The sequence below is a fragment of the Diadema antillarum genome, unplaced genomic scaffold, assembly GCF_040938485.1.
Source record: "Diadema antillarum isolate AM-2024a unplaced genomic scaffold, OU_Dant_1.0 seq00000698_RagTag, whole genome shotgun sequence".
In the NCBI taxonomy this organism is placed as follows: domain Eukaryota; kingdom Metazoa; phylum Echinodermata; class Echinoidea; order Diadematoida; family Diadematidae; genus Diadema; species Diadema antillarum.
The window spans coordinates 237,860-257,608 of NW_027271603.1; the positions used below are offsets into that span (position 1 = coordinate 237,860).

Sequence of the window (19,749 nt, forward strand, 5' to 3'; positions counted from 1 at the left end):
TAATGAACTTGAATTTCAAAGATAAGGGCATGTGAAATTTAATGCACATTTAATGCATGGGGAGACGCACTGCCAGAGAATGTGGTTTGATAGCTGGAACTTCAGGTAGGCATGTCTGATAGATATGTACAAGGGAGAGAAATATAGTGTAAAAAAAAAGATGCATATGATCTTAATTCAAAGAGGTTTAAAGGACAAGTTCACCTTCATAAACATAAGGATTGAGAGAATGCAACAATATTAGTAGAACACATCAGTGAAAGTTTGAGGAAAATTGGACAATCGATGCAAAAGTTATGAATTGTTAAAATTTTTGTGTTGGAACCGCTGGATGAGGAGACTACTACAGCTTGTGAGTCATATGCGTACAACAGTATAAAGAAAATGTAAAAGAAAATTCAACATATTTTCACTTTTTTCGCATAATAAAAGAGCTCTTGACTTGCCTCTTTCTAAAGGCAGGGGGAATGATATTGCCCATAACATTTGTCGGTAACGAGTCAGGGGAATGTGTACTTTTTTCAAAAGATGGAATTTTGTGAAATTCTCTTTATATTTTCCTTATACTGTTGTACGCAAGTTATTCATACACTGCAGTAGTCTTCTCATCCAGCGGTTGCTGCACAAAAATTTTAAAAATTCATAACTTTTGAACGGATTGTCTGATTTTCCTCAAACTTTCAATGATGTGTTCTACTAATATTGCTACATTCTCTCAATCCTTATGTTTATAAAGGTGAACTTGTCCTTTAAGGTCTTCCCTCTATGGTCAAAGGTCTGAACTTCATTTGAATACATACAAAATGAAAAACAATATGCTATACTTTAAGGGGCAATATTATGATCCACTTAGGAGATGGAGCCATCTCAGTTAATTGCCTTTTTGTATACAATCACTGTTTTATGGGAGGGGGAGGGGGGACTTTCAGTGATTAGTGTTTTGGTATGAACATTGCAATCTTTTAGCCTCCAGATATACACCCAAAATTTTCTGTGAGATAACACGAGGTTGCAGGATGGCGGATGGTACATTTACAATCTACAGATGTAAATGTGTCAAAAGACCCCCAACATATTTCATTCTTTTATTCTATACCCAATTACTCTTGGGATGCCACAAAGCATATTAAAGGGATAGTACAGTTTCAGGTGAGATGGGGCCTCAGGTTTTCAGCTTTTTGGATAATAAATTTTTGAGATGATAAAAAACCTCTTATTAGATATGAAAGATCATATAATTCTAAGGGGAATTCAAAGTTTATTTGACGAAAATTGGTTTTGAAATGGCTGAGATATCCGAAACAAAGCAATCATTTATTCCTGTAAAGATGGGACTCACCCTAAAAGCTCAATCCTCACCTCAACAAATACTATACCATCCCTTTAAGTGAAGTCATTTGATAAGGTGGGATGCTATTCTCTTTTTTCTCTTCAGTGGCCATCATGTACGTGATCGCAAACTGAGGTGAGATCTATCTGGACATTAATTGTCTTTATCACTGCTTTCATGGATACTATGCACATACAGTACAAACCCTGTATGAATGCATCCTACCATGTGTGATAACGCTTGTCATCACAAAATGGTATGACCTGATTAAGCCAACACTAAATCTGCCTGCTATAAGTGCCACACTCTATGTTTGCTAAAAGCCTGTAGGACTGAAATGCCAGGGCTTTTCATTGTTATTGCTTCATAGGAATCCATTATTGTGTAGCACATATTCATCACAAGGCTCGCTGTAGTGTAATAATCTGCTGTATACACTGCTCATAATATATAAGATATAACAAATTGCAAAAGGGTGTAAAAGAGCAAGCCAACCCACTAGTATACAATACTTGGCAGTGCTCATTTACATTGTATGTAGCACATGGAGAACTCCAGTAGATTTGAAAAGGCTACAGCTTTAGGTTAAGGTTTGAAGTATGTTATGCATTTTGCAGAGAAAGACAGAAAATATTATATCTTCATCTGATTCACATCATTCCTGTATCAAGCTTCTATGCCAGCTAGTCTTCATTTCATGAATACATGATGATTTCGTCTAAACGTATGCAAAGTAGTGTAAAAAAAAACAACAACTAGAAAAGCACTCAGAGAGCACAGACCTCCACCAAGCCAGCAACTCATTTTCACAAAATATGCATGCAGTTTCCCAATATAGAAGTCTCCTGTTTACGTCATCAGCAGAGCATGCACTTAAGTGCATGTATGTAACCTCCAGTACGTGCACCTACAAATTGTAGAACTCCCTTATGTGCCAAAATATAAAAAATCCTTTAAGAATCCATAAAATTCCTAGATCACTACCAAAATTTAATCATCTGTTCCTTGTGTCAGTATTGACTTTTCCTGCAAGTTTTATTGAAATCCGTTTTCAACTTTTCGAGTTATTTTGCAAACAGACAAACCATCGCCCATGATTACCTAACCTCCTCATTCAGTGGCAGAGGTAATGATGCTTCCCAGAGGAATTTCATTACAAGAAACATCTACCCCTGGGTACAATGTAGTTGCTAAAGGGGATGCATACTCTGGACATTTAAAAAAGAAATGAAGTGTGTGTTCTTTTCTATGCTTTGCTTCCATGAGTGGATAGTGCTGCAGTGATCACACTACTACAGGATGTAGATGTGGTAATCAGTCTAAGGATCATGTTAAGATATCGACTGTCATCTGCCCATGTTTTGAATTAAAAGAGTAAGGAAATAAGGCAGGTACACCCTGCGTACAAGGTGACTATATGTGCTAAGTCATTAACTAAGATATGATTTGAAATCATAGAGGGGCACCGTGGCATGTGGATGAGACACTTGACTTTCTGTCAGAGGTCCCGAGTTCAAATCCCTTCCAGTGGTTACGTCCTTGGACAAGATATTTTTATTACCTCCAGGATCGGATACAGGAATTCCGTAAATGGGAGGTGCCTTTACAAAATCAAAAGGGGGCGCACGCCCCCATTTTTCTGTTTATTTCTTTTGTTTTAACATAAAATAAAGAGGGGACGAGCGCCCGGTGCGGCCCCCTCTGGATCCACCACTGACCTACAATGTATCATGTCCCTCTCAACCCAGGTATATGAATGGGTACCTGGCAATGCTGGGGTACTAATTATAATAGCAGGGCCCTCTGGTAGAGCAGTGGCAATACTGAAGAGGCTACCCTGGGTAAAGAAGGCCTTTCCTATGTAGTCCATGAGCCAAGACCAGAAAAATGGGTTGTTGGTACCATCTGAGGTGGCACAACCTTTTTGGTGTCATTTTGTTTGTCGGGCATAGATATGCTTATCAAGCTATGATAGCATTTCCAAATGAGTAGCTTAGTCATAATAAATGAATTTTTAACCAATTTGGTCTCGTATTTATATCTCTATACTTCTGAATCGAAACTAAACCGCTATACAAAGAAGAGCACTGCCTTCTGTATGTCCACAGGTGTTCTGTTGTAAACGCGGTGCGCTTAGTCTTTATTCAAGGCAGCGAAGGGAATATCCAAAGAATTATGATGTCCACAGCTGTCACGCGGTGCGCTTAGTTCTTTATCTAGACCAATGTACCGTTATCATATCTAAAGTTCCTCATAAAAGGGATTATCTATACTGTTTTTATACTACCCTATCAACAAATACATCCGTTTTAAACAAAAATCACTCTGTTCATTTACAATATCATTCATTATAATGTATCGTAGTGTACCGGTACATTGTTTTTGCATTATCTTATATTGTTGGAGGGAAATAAAGCGACATTGGCGTGGTATCAGCGTTTTCACCGTAGCGTTTTCACCGGAAAATGATAAATGATTGAAAAATACGGTAAAATTCACTAGGAATTGCTTTTGTTGTTGTTGTTTTCAGATAAAAGGATATACACTGTATCATACGCTTTGGATATTCCCTTCGCCGTCTAGAATAAAGACTAAGCGCTGTGGACATCATAACCTTTGGATATTCCCTTCGCTGCCTTGAATAAAGAATAAGCGCACCGCGTTTACAACAGATCACCTGTGAACATACCATAGAGCTGCATTTTACAGCTCTATGGAACATACAGAAGACAGTGCTCTTCTTTGTATGGCGGTTAGTTTCGATTCAGAAGTATAGGGATATAACAACGAGACCAAATTGGTTAAAAATTCATTTACTATGACTAAGCTACTCATTTGGGAATGCTATCATAGCTTGATAAGCATATCTATGCCCGACAAACAAAATGACACCAAAAAGGTTTTGCCACCTCAGATGGTACCAATATCTGGCCTGGCCCATGGACTAATGCAGATGATGACATCATCCCTCATCTTATTTTTATGGCATGTGTTGTTGGAATAGATTTCACTATTCCACAAAAATCTGCACATGTTCACCATTTTCTTTCTTCATCTTGTGTCTATTGTAATGAAACTTGTTCCCTTTTCTTTGCTTGCTTATTCTCAATTGATTATAAGCCAACTTGCCCATGGATTTGCTTTGTACTCTCTCACCTTCATGATGTAAAAAACCTCAAATCTAAAGTATCCTTCCGTTGATGCCATTGATTGATGGAACTACCAGTTTAAATTCCACTAGGATGTTTCAAAATCCATGGCACTTAACCTTCTGTGCCAATGTTCAGGCTCATGTATGCAATGAATAAAAATACTTTGCAGAATTCCTAATCTATACAGTTGTGGTCTACATCCTTTGCACCAGGAAAAAGGGGGCAAACATAATCATCAGATAGTATTTTACTAGTTGTAAAAATCTGGGGTGGTATTCTGAGACCGTTTTATCTCTGTTGTAAGTCTGTTGTAACAGATCGGTATTCTGAACACCGTTTTATCTCTGTTGTAACTTCTGTTGTAACTTCTGTTGTAACTTGTGTTTTATCTTGCGCACTCTTTGCCTGCGCATACCATTGTCTTAGGGTATGCGCACGCGCGTAACAGTGGGCGCAAACCTGAAAACCCATTAGATTACACGGTATTCTGAAAACTGTTTTATCTTCTGTTGTAAGTCACGCCCCGTGCAAATTTATGCTTCTGAGATAAAACAGGGTGGAAGGTGTTTTAACTCCGTTGTAACTGTCGTTTTAACTTAGGTTAGATAGTGAGATAATTCATCAAGTCAATATTGTGGTATGCGAGTTCAAAATAAAAAGATATACAAAAAATAAAAGCAATGTATGTACAGAAAGGCAAAAGATATAGCAGTTTGACAAAATGTAAACTCATTCCACAATACAAAATTTGGTAACAGTAACACTGCAAGTATACATACGCGTTGTATAAATGAACACAAAGGTTACCGGCACCGTCGGCAATTTATTTTAAGCACTATTCATTTCAAAAATGTGTTTCCAAATATTAAACATTTTTTAATATGATTTCACTATCTTCACCAATTAGAATTCATTATCAGTACCTTTGGGTGTTTCAAAAATATTTATTGCTGGGAATGGCGCGAATCCTGAGAAAAGTATTAGAAGTCCAAGGTTCCATGATGGAACTTGACGTGATATTGATCTCCAAGAGATATCTTGTGAAGATAGTGACAACAACAACAACAACAACAACAATGATGATAATGATAATAATAACATGGCATCGCAAGGGCTTAACTTAATTTAGAAGCGTCTAGTTCCCCATAAACCATGAAATTTGGGTTCCTCTTATGAACGCCAGATATCTTTTTATTTTTTTAGACAAAATTTCAAATAAAAAAGACTCAATCTGAGATAGCTTTGCGAATCCCCTTCCGCACCAACTATACGTCAAAACCGGTAAGAAGGCATAAATGATCAAGCTTCTGTTGTAACTTTATTCTATCTCTGGCTCTCTTTACCTGCGCATGCCATTGTCCTATTTGTGCGCACGCCAGAGAATGAGCGCTTGTTAAAACGCGCAGAGTTAAGCAAGGCGCATTTGCCCAAGGGAGCAATCTTATTGGTTGAAATGTCTTAGATGCTACTTCTAACAATATTTCCTATTGGATATGATTATTGCGATGGGCGGGGTTATCATGACTTACAACACCGTTAAAACAGTTTTCAGAATACCGATTTACAACTGTTTTAGCGGTGTTGTAACTCACAGACTTACAACACAAGTTACAACACAAGTTACAACAGAGATAAAACGGTGTTCAGAATACCACCCCTGATCACTGACAGCAATTTGTAATATTAAAGAAATATATGAAATTTAACTCTGTGACCTCGTTGCATAACAGTGCCTCATATATGTTCTGCACCAACATCATTTCTGTGTTTCTCATAGTGTATTTCATGAAGTGCCTACTTTTTTTTCTCTGTACATATAGGTTTTGGCTTTAGCACTAGAGAGGCATTAATTCCACTGACATTTTATTCATACATCAGTTTTCATGTTGTTGTTTTGTATAGATGTGTAACATTTCATTCCAGTGAATAAAATCAGCTTGGATGCTGCACATTTTGAACTTAAATGATGATGATTTTTTTTTTTCAGCTGACTTAACTGTGGTCCCATGAAAATGTCCAAAAGTCTAAAATGCCAATTTTTTAAGACCTTCCCCTTACAGCCGAGCCCCTCTTGTTTGCTTTGTTTGGTTTCTGCTCTATGTCACAGGAGTATTTAAACACACATGTGTTTCTGTGCAAGTGTCAAAAAGGCTTTTTAATCACATGGTATCAAAATTAATAACGTTCATGTCTTGATAAGCAGAATGTCATTTGCTTGCATGTGATGTGTTACAGTGCTCATGTGAACCCCTACAAGAAGAAGAAGAAAAAAAAGCTACTGCAAACACATCTCAGAGAACATACAGACTTGTTGAAGCCCCAAAGGATGAAATATAAAGACCTGTATGAAAAGTGACAAAATCTGGAATCTTCTGCCATATATTCACACACATAAAAAGCAGATACAGCATGAAAAATGCAAAAACATGTATGCATAAAAAAAAACAATTTTGTCAAAATATGCTGAAGAAAGGATGTTGGGGAGTTTACATCATCATGAGTATGCTTACGAATGAAACAATAATGATGTGTTACCATATTAAAAAGAAATACACCATATGATACCAGGGGGGAAAAAAAGAGAAGAAAAAAAAAGTGGCATGAATTATGCTTTCTATACACACTTTTCCACTTCTTTTTCATTGTTCATCATTACACCTGTGTGATATTTCATTGTGCACAGCTCTATCGTGTGTGCAACATGTATGATTGGAAGTGAATAAAAATCCAGTGGATACAAATTACTACTTTGTAGATAGAAAGGAGTAAGTGATATCTCATTAGAGCTCAAAATGTTAGAACAAAAATATAAATTAAAGTAAATAGGCAAAGAACAGATACAACTAGATCAGAGAGCAGCTAGGGAGTGCAATTTGGTGTGTAATCATATTTTGTTGTTGTTGTTGATTAGTTAAAAAAAGAAAGTCATTTTCTTTTGTGTGTGTTTGAGGCTTGTCAGAAAGCATGCTAGGTGTGTAAGCCTGAGAAAGACCCCAGAAGCATAACTGTCAAGCCTGATGCTTGAGACACAAAAAAGTAATTTAAGTTTTTGTTGGTGTTGCATGTTTTGTTTCATTCATGCCTTTTTTTCTGGCTTGAAGTCTGAATCAAAATAATAATAAAAAAAAAACAGTTTCCATTTTATTGAACCATTACAGTTTGTTGAATCATGCAGTGTTTTCACTAAATTATAATTTGGGGTTTTTTTGCCATGTTGTAGCAAATATTGTTTTCAGTTTTAAAATTTTTTTAGTTTTTTGTTGTTGTGAAATACATTTGCTTCACTTGCTTACAGGATTGAATCTCCTCATGACAGAATGCATAGGTGATTTCTCATGGAGAAAAAAAATGATTAAGTTTTCTTTTCTCTTTACGAGAAATTTACATATTGACGTAACTTGCTATCTTGATTGCCTAAATTGACAAATCTTGGTTCAATCAATTACTCCTCCATATATATGTGGAATCTTTGCAATACATTTCAACTGCACAAAAGATGCCACCCGTCCTATCTGCAGAAAAGTTGCATACACGGTACATGTATGTACGTATGATTATCAGCAGTCCCTACTTTCCTGATAGTTTTGAGAGGTAGAGTGGACATACAACAGAAATGAAGCTATTTCACAATTAAAGTGGTTTTGATCCAACAGCAGCTAATGAGATTGTCTGTAAGTATTAGAGGGAGGGGAGCTGAGAAAGGGATTTGATAGTATTGGGCTCCATAAACCTAGTACAGTCCAATTTTCTATATGACTTGTTATATCACTGGCAATCTTGCAGTATATCTTGCAATATTAGCTTGAGTCTACTCATAAATGCAATGGTACATGGAAGTAATGTATGCTCAAAGTATGTACATAATGGAAATCCACATAATGTATGTGTTATATTTAGAATGTGTACATTATTTCCTTTGTGATATATTGCTTCTCCTTCTCCCCACAGCTTTCCAAGTCTCGAGGAACTTGTATTCCACATGCTCAGCCATGGCAATGGGACAATCTCAGTTGGAACGTTCTTCGATGTGAGACTTACTCTTCCTAGTTCTTCACATTCTTTCATCAATATGCTCTGTAGAGTGAGCCACCACCATACTCTACCAATGTTCATGGTGGCTTGTAGTGGAAGCGTGAGCTTTGTAAATAGTTGTCATACTAAAGGAGCCACTTAAGTACCGGTACCTGGTGTGCTGAGAGTCAGTGGAGCTGATGCCCTTTTAACACAACATGGCCAGAATGTTACTGATGGAAAAAAGATTGAATAGAAAAGAATGATGATCACTGTTAAAACCAGGATTGACAGAATTGATGCTTCTGTTAATTGACTACTGTGATAGCTACTTTCTCCCTGATCTATTGTAATCTTCAAAAGTCGTCAAGGTGTAAATTGTGCTTGTCATGCAAGATTGTGTGTGGAAATGCATAAAAATGTCTACTCTAATACAGAGGACAAGTTCACCCAAATACACTGTAAGTGTGGTTTTATTGAATGCAGCAAGATTGGTTGAATCTGTCGGTGGAAGTTTGAGGAGAATCAGACAATTTTGCATTGTTAATTCAAAGTTTGTAAGCAGCTATCGTAGGATGAGAAGACTGCTACAGTTTCTTACTGCACATATGAAGAATGCTGTAAAGAAAATAAAAGATCGCTCACATTGCCTCTTTCAGAAAGCAGGGGGAATAGTATCACCCTTAATATACATTGTATGTCAGACTTAACAAGTCGAGGGAAAGTGCTTTTCATTAAATATGAAATTTTGTGGAACTCTCTGTATGAATTTTATTGCTTTTATACATATATCACAAACTGTAGTAGTCTTCTCATCCAGCGATGGCAACATTGATACTCTCAAAATTAATAACATTTGAATGAATTGTCTGATTTTCCTCAAACTTAACACTGATGTATTCTGCTAATGTTGCTGCGTTTACCCAATTCACATACCTGTACCATACATTTGGGTGAACTCGTGCTTTATAAACCCCTTATTGTGCATTGGATCACTGTTTGGTAGCGAATTTAACAACATGCCAAAATGGCGCCATATGCTTAATTGATAGTGCACTTGTGATAGCCTCGGTGTCAATTCGCGAAAAACAACATCTCGCAAAAAGGTCTGTGGGCTCGTCATTCGCAAAAATATCTGTAAGCGAAAATAGCAGTTTATACAGGAATTGTTGTCTCACCAGTACATATGCATGGACATTAAAGCGTTGCATGTCATTCATCACATAAACTTTAAATCGTTAAGTATTCATTCTACATTTTGCTGTAGCAGTTTCGATGACACATCATTTGATTTCTTTCCCAGGCCTTAGCATCAAAGGGACTGACCCTCCATGACCCCAGGCTCAAGGAGTCTATGGACAAATTTCGAGAGAAGCACCTGCCTCTCTTTCCAGACCGAATAGGTGACAAGAACCTCACACAGGACGAGTTTAAAGAGTAAGTCAATCTGTTTATCTACAGCATTAAAGGTACAGTTTACCTTTGGGAACAGTGCTTTTTTCGAGATATAGACATTTAATGCATATGTTTAGGAAAGTTATATCACAAAACACCCTACCATGTATTTTTTTTTCTTAATAAAACCAAAAACATGAGATTTCGCTATTTTTCTCAATAAACCATAACTGTAGACAGTTTAATCAAAAACATTTTTATAATAACTATTGTTCACATTTTGTATATTTAACAATACTTAACATTAATTATACTGATTCAAATTTTTACATTGGTTGTTTCTATCCCTAATTCACATTTTAGAACTATTTTAAAGCACTAAAGCTGGGTTTTTGTTTCATCTGCAAATGGTAAATTATGCTTTTAACTAGAGCATTTACACATACCATTGACTTAATTTATGAGTTACTGGTACTGTAGTAATCATGAGTATCAAGATGCAATTAAGTACAATCTAGAAAAATGCTGATGAATGAAAGCTTGAACTCTCTGTATTAAAGATGCCTTCAAATTTTTCCTGTGTGCCAGTGGTTCAAATCAATTAGGAACAGTAAGTGCTCCATGTTCAGTAGTGTGGAGAACTATTAATCTATGAAAAGGTTGATATAGACTTAGTCCAAGAGGACAATGTAGTTTTCTGGTTTTCCCAATTGACTCAAACTGTAATGCTTATTCAGACTGTAGGTTTATTCATACGGAGGCTGATCATTGATGATAGCTAGTCAGCAATGATGAGAGCTGTGAATACCCTTTACATTATGATGGCCGTCCATATGACAATTAATCGTAGAGATTTCACTTTTAAGAGAGAATCTCACTCAATGATTAAACCACAGAATTGGAAGAAATACACACACGCACAGCACTGTGATAAATTGGATAATGTGCAACAGTTCAGTAGTGTACTGCATGCATGTGCACTATACTTGTACATTTTAGAGGTATAGAGCAAGAAGCTAAAGGGGTGTAGGGGTCACGGAGAGGTCATGCTAACTTTCAAGTTCGTGGATTATTGTGTTGACATGTTGACTGGAATCTGCAGGTGGAGACCCCCTACAACTTGTAGACAGAGTGTAAACCATATATGAAATCTTGTATTTTAATCTTCATCTTGTCTTTAAGAAAGATGGCTAACTTTCAAATCCATCTATACGGGGCTAAAACTACAACCTAATTGTCAAAGTTAAAAAACTTTGAACTAATCTTTGATATTAGCCAGGTCCTATGAACGTAAACTACTGTATCTCCTGTTATGTGTCTGTCCTAGGTGCATCACAGACAACATTGTCCTGATCGGCAGGGCTCTTCAAAACAAGTTTATCATACCAGATTTCCCAGACTTTGCAGCTGTCATCCAAGAGACATATGAAGAGCAGATTAACAACACTGATGGAGAGGTATGTGGTTTTGGTTATATGTCACATGTGAAACACAAAACTATCAGTGCTTTTTTTTTTCTCTGGGTTAAACCCATCCATCAAGCCCTGTGGCTTGATACTACATATCTATTTATTGTAATTTTACTGTGCTGTGCTAGTATAAAAGTTTTACTGACTACTCTTATTTGAGCCCCACATGATAATCATAAACTCATTAATTTTGTTTGCAGAATTACCAAAGGACTATAAATTGCTAAATTTACAGCTGACCCTCAAATTGGCAACACATTCAAGAGGACTAAAGTTATACTGTAAAACATCAATATTCGTGGCATGAAATTTTCGCGAATTGGAGCCAGAGGCCTTTTATGCAGGATGAAATTTTTGCGAATTGCCACTGGCATTCAATGCGTATAGTGTAGACAAGAACTTCATGTGCATTTTAATTTCGCGGATCTTGGCTCGAGAGAAATTCACGAAATTAAAATGCACGCAAACGTTCCTCATTTTACATTACTCTGTGATATATTCTTGAGACTACAGAACGGAGATGTCCTTCCTCCTTTTTGAAAGAGCTCGAAACCTCCATGCCTTTTTTTTAAATAGTAAATGTCATGCTTTCGTCTGTCCAAGCTGTATATCTTTTCTAATGAAGCAATGTTAAAAAGAGGTCTTGCCCTTCTATGCCAGGGATGTTACTGTGTGATGCGCACAGCACATCAGAAGACTTTATCATCATTAGTGGTAGTAGTAGTAGTAGTAGTAGTAGCAGCAGTAGTATTAGTAGTGATAGTGGTGGGAATAATAGTAGAAGAAGTAGTAGCAGTAGTAGAAGAAGAAGTAGTAGTATATTAATATAGAAGTAATTGTAGAACTTAGTAAAGATATTATTATCATATTATTATTATTATTATTGTTATTATTATTATTATTATCATCATCATCATTAGTAGGAGTAGTAGTAGTAATAGTGGTTGGGGTGATGGTGGTGATGGTGGTGGTGGTGATGGTAGTGCTGGTGGTGGTGATGGTGGTGGTGATGATGGTGGTGATGGTAGTGCTGGTGGTGGTGGTGGTGATGGTGGTAGTACTGGTGCTGATGGTGATGATGGCAGTAGTGGTGGTGGTGGTGGTGATGGAGTTGATGGTGGTGATGGAGTTGATGGTGGTGATGGTAGTGGTGGTGATGGTGATGGTGGTAGGAATGGTGGTGGTAGTGGTACTGATGGTGATAATGGCAGTGGTGGTGGTGGTAGTGGTGGTGATGGAGTTGGTGGTGGTGGTGGTGGTGATGATGGTGGTGCTGATGGTGGTGGTGGTGGTGCTGATGATGATGGCGGTAGTGGTAGTGATGGTGGTAATGGTGGTGATGGTAGTGGTGATGGTGTATGCATTCCGAGACAGGATGCTTCATGGCTATATTTGCCTGTTCCCATCTCATTCCCATCCTCAGCTGGCAGACTACATACCCCAGCTGGCCCGCCAGGACCCCAATGGCTGGGGAGTGAGCGTCTGCACGGTGGACGGCCAGCGGTGCTCCTTTGGCAACACCGATGTCCCCTTCTCCTTCCAGTCATGTAGCAAGGCACCCTGCTATGCCCTGGCCTCCACACTCATGGGTGCCGACTACGTGCACAGACACATTGGATTTGAACCCAGTGGCCAGCCTTTCAACGCTCTTTTCCTCAACAGCAATAGTAAGTTTCTGATGCACTGATTATTCTAGCGAAGTCAAGATCAAATATGGTCCGATGAAAATGCAAATACCCTTTGTACTCTTGGCAGTTTGAGCAGAAAAATTTGCCCTTTTTGTTAAAGTTAGATTCTGTTTCAGAATTGATATTCTGCTGTTCAAAAAATGACAGAGACATAGAGCTCTAATGTATTCATGCGTATCTCACACTGGAATGGGTTTATATGTAGCTCCTAGTGAACAATCAAGTTAACGTGTCACTACATTCAATTTATATAAATGATTTGAACGTAACTTGTAAGTGGGAAATAAGTAATGAGAGGTATAACTGTCTAAGCTGTTATTTTCGCAAATTTTGCAAATCACTGTTGGTCCGCGAATTTAACAACGCACAAAAATATCGCCATGAGCTATACATAGGGTTATAATGCACTTACAATACCTTGGTGTCAATTTGCAAAAACAACATCTCGCGAAAATGCAAAAATATATCTGTACGCAAAAGTAACAGCTTATAACTAATAGAAGGTGCATTAAATGTTGCGAGATGAAGGCGAAGAATAATTTAATTTACATTGCATCAGTATTAGACTGAAGAGGCATTTTGTCTTTGATTCATAGTAGTCCAATTCATATTCTTTTAACTATCTATAAATGATTGTTTTGATTGTGTCAATCATGCAAATGGGATCTAATACCTTCAAAGCTAATCTTTAAAATCACAGATGAAGTCAATGATCAAAGGCAATTGGTATTTATTTGCAATTTCCCTGTTAATGAGGCCTTTGAAACCATGTTCTAAATTGTGACCCTCAACCGCCTGTTTGAAGTGGTCACCTGCTGTTTTACCCAGATCAGTGGTGACTGTCATATTCATAACCACAGTATGACTTCAGTCTTAAATATATGTGCCAATGTTACCATGAACATCCAGATGATTAAAGGCAAAACATAGTTTTGGTACACCTGCAAAATTGACAAACTTCGCTCCAAAATGTACACGTATGCCTAAGAAGTGTATGGAATGACGCTGTAATAACAAGATATTCGTTGGGTGACGATGAAAATGTGAAATATTAACGAAAAAGGTTTGCATCTCAGAACTCACCCGATTGGGGTCAAGCTACAATGTAACTCGGACTCGGGGACAACTCGGCCTTGCTTTGACGGCGCGGACGAGTTGTCCCTCTTAATTGTACAGTGTTGTGCTATGGGAGCACTTCGCATTCTTGCTGGTCGAAGTTATGGGCAGAGTTGATACAATGCGCGCATCAAAGAACCTCTCTTGCGCACATACATATTAAACATGCGCCTATGTATAGAATACTGCGATCACGAACTGAGTGTAAATTGTCTGAAATACATGTAGGGCCGAGTTTTCCCTGAGACCGACTTTTACCTTTGATCTCAAAATACTCCAAAACAACTCATTTTCCCAGCGAATCGCGTCAGCCAGGTAAGTTTCTTGGTAGACTCTTTCAATATATTGCAAGCAAATATGAAAAGGTGCAAGACGGGTTCTCAAACCTTTGCCAGAACTATGTTTTCACTTTAAGGGGAAAACCCTTCTTGCAGACTTTCCCCAATTTCCAGAATATCTAACCTGAAGTTGACAGCCTTGCTATGAATAATAGCCATTACACTTTAGATTTAAAAAAAAAAAAAAGAACTTATGATTTTTAGAAGTTTTCAGACCAAAATGTCCTTGGTTTGGCAACAGAGATTAAACCAAAGGTTGGTTGCTCATCTGTTTTCTTTCAGTGAATGGCATATCTATAGTGCCAAACATGAAGTGGAGCAAGACAATGTTATAATGGCATTAGAACACTATAAATGTGCTGAACCGAATTCTTGTTTAAACCATCTGACATAAGTTGTTGGTTTTTTTTTTTTTCAATGAGAGCTTCTGTGCAGTAAGAACTACAGAATCATACTATTCAATAAGATGCCCAGTTTTCCATTTTGAAGACTCTGTTGTCATTTCAGTTCAGCACAATTTGACCTTGTGTTTATTTGAAAGGAGTATTAATTACAATGTATCTTTGATCGTTGAGTGTGCATTTTTCATAGAGATCTATGCTGTGTCTTCAATTACAGATAAGCCCCACAATCCGATGCTGAATTCTGGTGCCATTGTGACAGCGTCTTTGTTAAAGGTAACCGCAATGATCTTGAAGAAAATTAACCTCTTGTTGGAGATGGTGACATTAATATGTGACCCGCTACAACAAAAGGATCCTAAAGTCACTGACTGCTGAGCCGAGAAAATCGAGTTTGAAGTCACATCATCGAAATTGGTCAAAAAAAAATTGGATTAAAAAATTCGGCATAATTTGGAAGTCTAATGTTTTGTCTATCATCTCCCAAAATTTCGAAGTTAAATGATCAAAGGAAAGGCAAGAAATCAGCTTTTTTCTTGGCCATGATTTTCCGACCTTCAACATAACAGAATCGTGTCCAAAGGTTTGGATTTAGCACTGCAGCTAGACACCGCCCCTAGCAATTAGGGAGTGATCTTATTGGTCAATGCGTGGCATCCTGATATCTGATTGGTCGTGCGTAAACCGCTTGCGTAAGCTTGAATGAACATCACGGAGGTCGCTAAGAGCATACCTTCTATTGTCAAGCGGTGAAAACTGTCTCGCCTCCCCTTGATCATGATAGCGTCGGAATGAAAACTTTGAAGGCGTTTTTCTTGAAACTCTGATTTTCACCACCACTTGACATGCGCTAATAAAATCATCGATATCTCCTCAACCAAGTAATTTTATGCGTTGTGATACAGTATATATGAAATTAAAGTAGAAGAGTAAGGGAATGATGTCATGCCATTTTTAGAAAATTTTCCTCCCCTGACTTACGGATCCTTTTGTTGTAGCGGGTCACATATTTCCTTTGCCTTTTGTGGTACATGACTCGTGGTACATGACACCAATAAGGCTGTGGGGGTACTCACAGACTATATAATATGCAATGTGTCATGATATTGAGAAACACAGCTTACAAATGAAATTCTTCGTTGTGTTGCATTGTTAGGATTTATTTAACCACTATTGGATGTTGTATATTGATTTGATTTCTGACACTTTCAATCCCCAAATATAATGTTAAGAGAAAAGAAAATATTTGTCAGTATCTGATATGTTTCCTGAATATGTTCTTACCCTGGTGTTCAATGGGCGCAGCCTGAGCTGAACCCAGCCGACAGATTTGACTTCATCATGTCCAAGTTCAAGGAAGCAGCGGCAGGAGAATACATCGGCTTCAGCAATGCCACGTAAGTAGTCTATCTGAGAGTGAAATCAGCAAGAGTTGAAAGATGAGTGATGTTCAGGTTTACCTGAAAAGCCATTACATTTTTTTTGTTTTTGATAAGAAACAAAATGACTGAATACAAAGAATCTATGTCATAAATGTCTTCGACTTGGTGGATTACAGAAATGATAACTGTTAAACAAAAAAAAAAAATCCTATGTACAATTGATATGGTAAGTGGATGAAGCAAATCCCATGCATGTGTGTGCATGTGTGTGCTTGTGACTGGGTACATCCCATGCAAGTTCTATGATATGCACACATTATATCCACTCTTCCCTAACACACTGCGAGTACCCCCCTCCCCCCCACACACACACATCAGAGAATGCAGCACAACATACACACAAATGCACACACATACACACACACACACACACACACACACACACACACACTCACACACACACCAAAAACAGAAACAAAAACAAAACGCACAAACGAATCTCTGTCACCACTGCACACAGCCACGTATACATGAACAGTGGTCGTCAACTAATTGAAAAAGAAATACAAGTGTATTTTGCTTAAAAACACATATCTTTCTTTGTTTCTTAAAGGGATAGTTTTGTAGTGGTTTCAAAATTGAAATTTTCTCCAAACCTCATTTTAACAGTATATTCTTATGATAAACTGCACACATATGACATTTCAAAATATTTGGTACCTTAATATTTTTCCTTCTAAGCAATGTATGGGCTAAAGTTGTATAAATGAATTCATAATTGATTACTTATGATCAATTAACTAACAATCTTTTTTAAAGTATATGAAAGATATTTGCTGTTCATTGGCATGATTGACACCATTCTTTGTCATAAAACTAATATTGAAATCTATCAAAAATTACAAAATATGTGTAAATCATGTAGATTTTCTTTGCAAAGGTTCATTTGAATTTGAGCAAAAAATGCAGGCTGTGGTCTCTTACTCGATTTTTATTTATTAATATTTCAGCCATTTCTGAGTGGATTTTTCTCAAACAAAGATTTGAAACACACGCACAGAGACATCAACGTTCACGTTTAAAGAAACACGTTCAGGCAATGATTTTTTTCTCATGTCTAATTTCACAATGACTCCAAGTTATTCACACAGTGAAAAGCAGTACAAAATGAAAATGAGTCAAACTCAAAGAAACAGTTTAATTGGATATTTTTATCCAAAGATGGAAATTGTATAAGTTATTCAATTTATAGATGTGTAGAATTAATATCTATTTTATAAACTTTGTTCTTAAAGTCATACCAGTGCCCCATTGGAAATGAATGTTCATTCCTTGCAGGGCTACTCTGATGGGTTTTGTAAAATAATCAAAAATAGATAAGTACCAATTTATTACTAAGATGTTTTACGCAAACTTTAAAAAAATGTTAGTTAAAATAGAGACATGTAAATGAAAACAAACTTTAATACACTTCGTTAACAAATAATGCTTTTAAATGATGTTGCACAAAAATAAAGACAAACTTGAATACACATCGTTAACAAATAATGCTATTAAATGATATTGCACAAAAATAGAAACAAACTTGAATACACATCTTTAACAAATATTGCTATTGAATGAAACTGCACGTGCGTATTCCGTTAGATTAAATACAAGAGCTGATTATATGCTGACTTACTTAAAGCAATATAAGTTACAAACATAAAGTGGAAAAATATGTTTTTATCTATTTGACATGAACATATTCATGTCAATCTATTTAGATAAGTATTAAGTATAAATGAGAAAAACACAAGATCAAGTTCCATTTTCACTCATTCGTTTATTTGAGTCTGATATTGACGGACGAACATAAACTTGCACAACCAAAATGAAACTCTAACTTCATTGCACATCCTGTTTACAATTCAGCTATTGCAGGGAATGGAAAGTTACGCAGTAATAAAAAAGACCAACCAAACCAAAAACGTGTAGCATAAATCTAATATCTTTCATGCCAACACTTATTCGACGTTCCCAGCTGCTTGTCCCTCCACTTGTGCCCCTTCCAACTGGACGAATAGTTGCGCTCTCTGATACATGTCGGCTACGGACCGAATGATGACGGCCCTGCGTACATCTCTCAGAGTTGCTACCACACATTCGCGCAATACAGGCGGAGTCTGCGCGAATGGCGGTTGGTACACGACCAACTTCACAAACCCCCAGAGAAAGAAGTCAGGGGGCGTGAGGTCGGGGGAACGAGGGGGGAACTCGATGGCATGCCCCAGCGCCACCACTCTACCTGGAAAAAGTTCTTGCAGTCTTTACTGAGCAGCTAGCGTCCTGTGCGCCGGGCAACAGTCTTGGAACCATCAGATGTCGTGCAGTTCAACTCCAAGTCTGCCGCATTCAGGGAGGGAGTAGTCATTGATCATGTCCACATAAGTTTTCCCTTGTATGCTTCCCTCGAAGAATCGCGGCCCAATCAAGTGTGCGTCGCTTGTATGAGTCCGCACCAACAGTGCAGTGCATCACGCACGTCATTTCTGATATCGGTGTTAAAGTTGGCTGGCGGGTGTGCGTACTCCACGTACTCCCGGACATTCTGGCTGTTGACCTGTCCATTCAGGGGAAACTTGACCTCGTCACCATTGAGGATTTGCCTCTCGTTGTCCTGAATAAAGATTCAATACATGGACAAACAATTGTATGATGTAAAAATGACCGATATTACCAGAATTTACTTGGAAAATGCTATCGATGTTCACAGAAAAGAGAATCATAAACATCAAACTCAGAATGAGATGAACCACTAATTTCAAATCAGCCCTATTGACACTTTGCCAGTTAAAGTTATGACACCATTAAACATTTTAACATTGACTCTTACGGGCAACGGCATACAAGGAAGGGGCTGGGCTGTAACAATGTTGCGTAACGTGTATTAAACACTTGGGGGAACGGTGCCTGCAAAGAAGTATGACCAGAGCCCCCCTGCAGGGTTTGCCTGGAAGAAAATATTCGGGAGAGACGTGACAGTCTTACTGGAAAACTGGGTCCCGTACTCCCATAATACGTACGCTCATGTAACTAATTATGAATACCAACACACATACAAGGAAAGATTAACTGTCAAAAACGTATCCGAGAAAACCACCTGCAGAAAGCAACCCGCTGTTCATGGTCTCCCGCAACAAGACCATGCCTCCTCTGGATCTTATAGGGATGAAATTTGATGTCATGGATGAGACGGGAGAACGATGATCTAGATATGCCCAGGTTGTTTCTCCTCTTACTCTGGTGCGGGTCCTCCTCAATGCTCTGCTGAAACTCGGTGATTCCGGCATCCGAACGGACGTTTCTTGAACGTCCCAAGTTGCCATGGCACAAATTCAAACTGGTTCTGTGCTCTTCATATTTGCGATAGTTCCGTAGGATGGTGCTCTTGGAAGGCTGACGGGCTTGAGGAAATCTTCCTACAA

At 37.8% G+C, this 19,749-nt stretch overlaps 1 protein-coding gene across 7 annotated transcripts in view; it reads left to right on the forward strand.

The window, feature by feature from the left end:
- Positions 1-19,749, forward strand: part of LOC139737672 (glutaminase kidney isoform, mitochondrial-like) — a 98,907-nt gene that overhangs the window by 18,786 nt on the left and 60,372 nt on the right. For 5 of the 7 annotated variants that reach the window (XM_071648348.1, XM_071648347.1, XM_071648353.1 and 2 more), the window contains 6 exons: positions 8,431-8,509; positions 9,797-9,930; positions 11,216-11,345; positions 12,781-13,024; positions 15,118-15,176; positions 16,206-16,297. In XM_071648348.1, coding sequence (XP_071504449.1) covers positions 8,431-8,509; positions 9,797-9,930; positions 11,216-11,345; positions 12,781-13,024; positions 15,118-15,176; positions 16,206-16,297 — 738 coding nt within the window. Of the gene's footprint in view, positions 1-1,435; positions 1,466-8,430; positions 8,510-9,796; positions 9,931-11,215; positions 11,346-12,780; positions 13,025-15,117; positions 15,177-16,205; positions 16,298-19,749 lie in introns of all 7 variants that reach the window. The other 2 variants (XM_071648350.1, XM_071648352.1) reach the window with 1 other exon arrangement.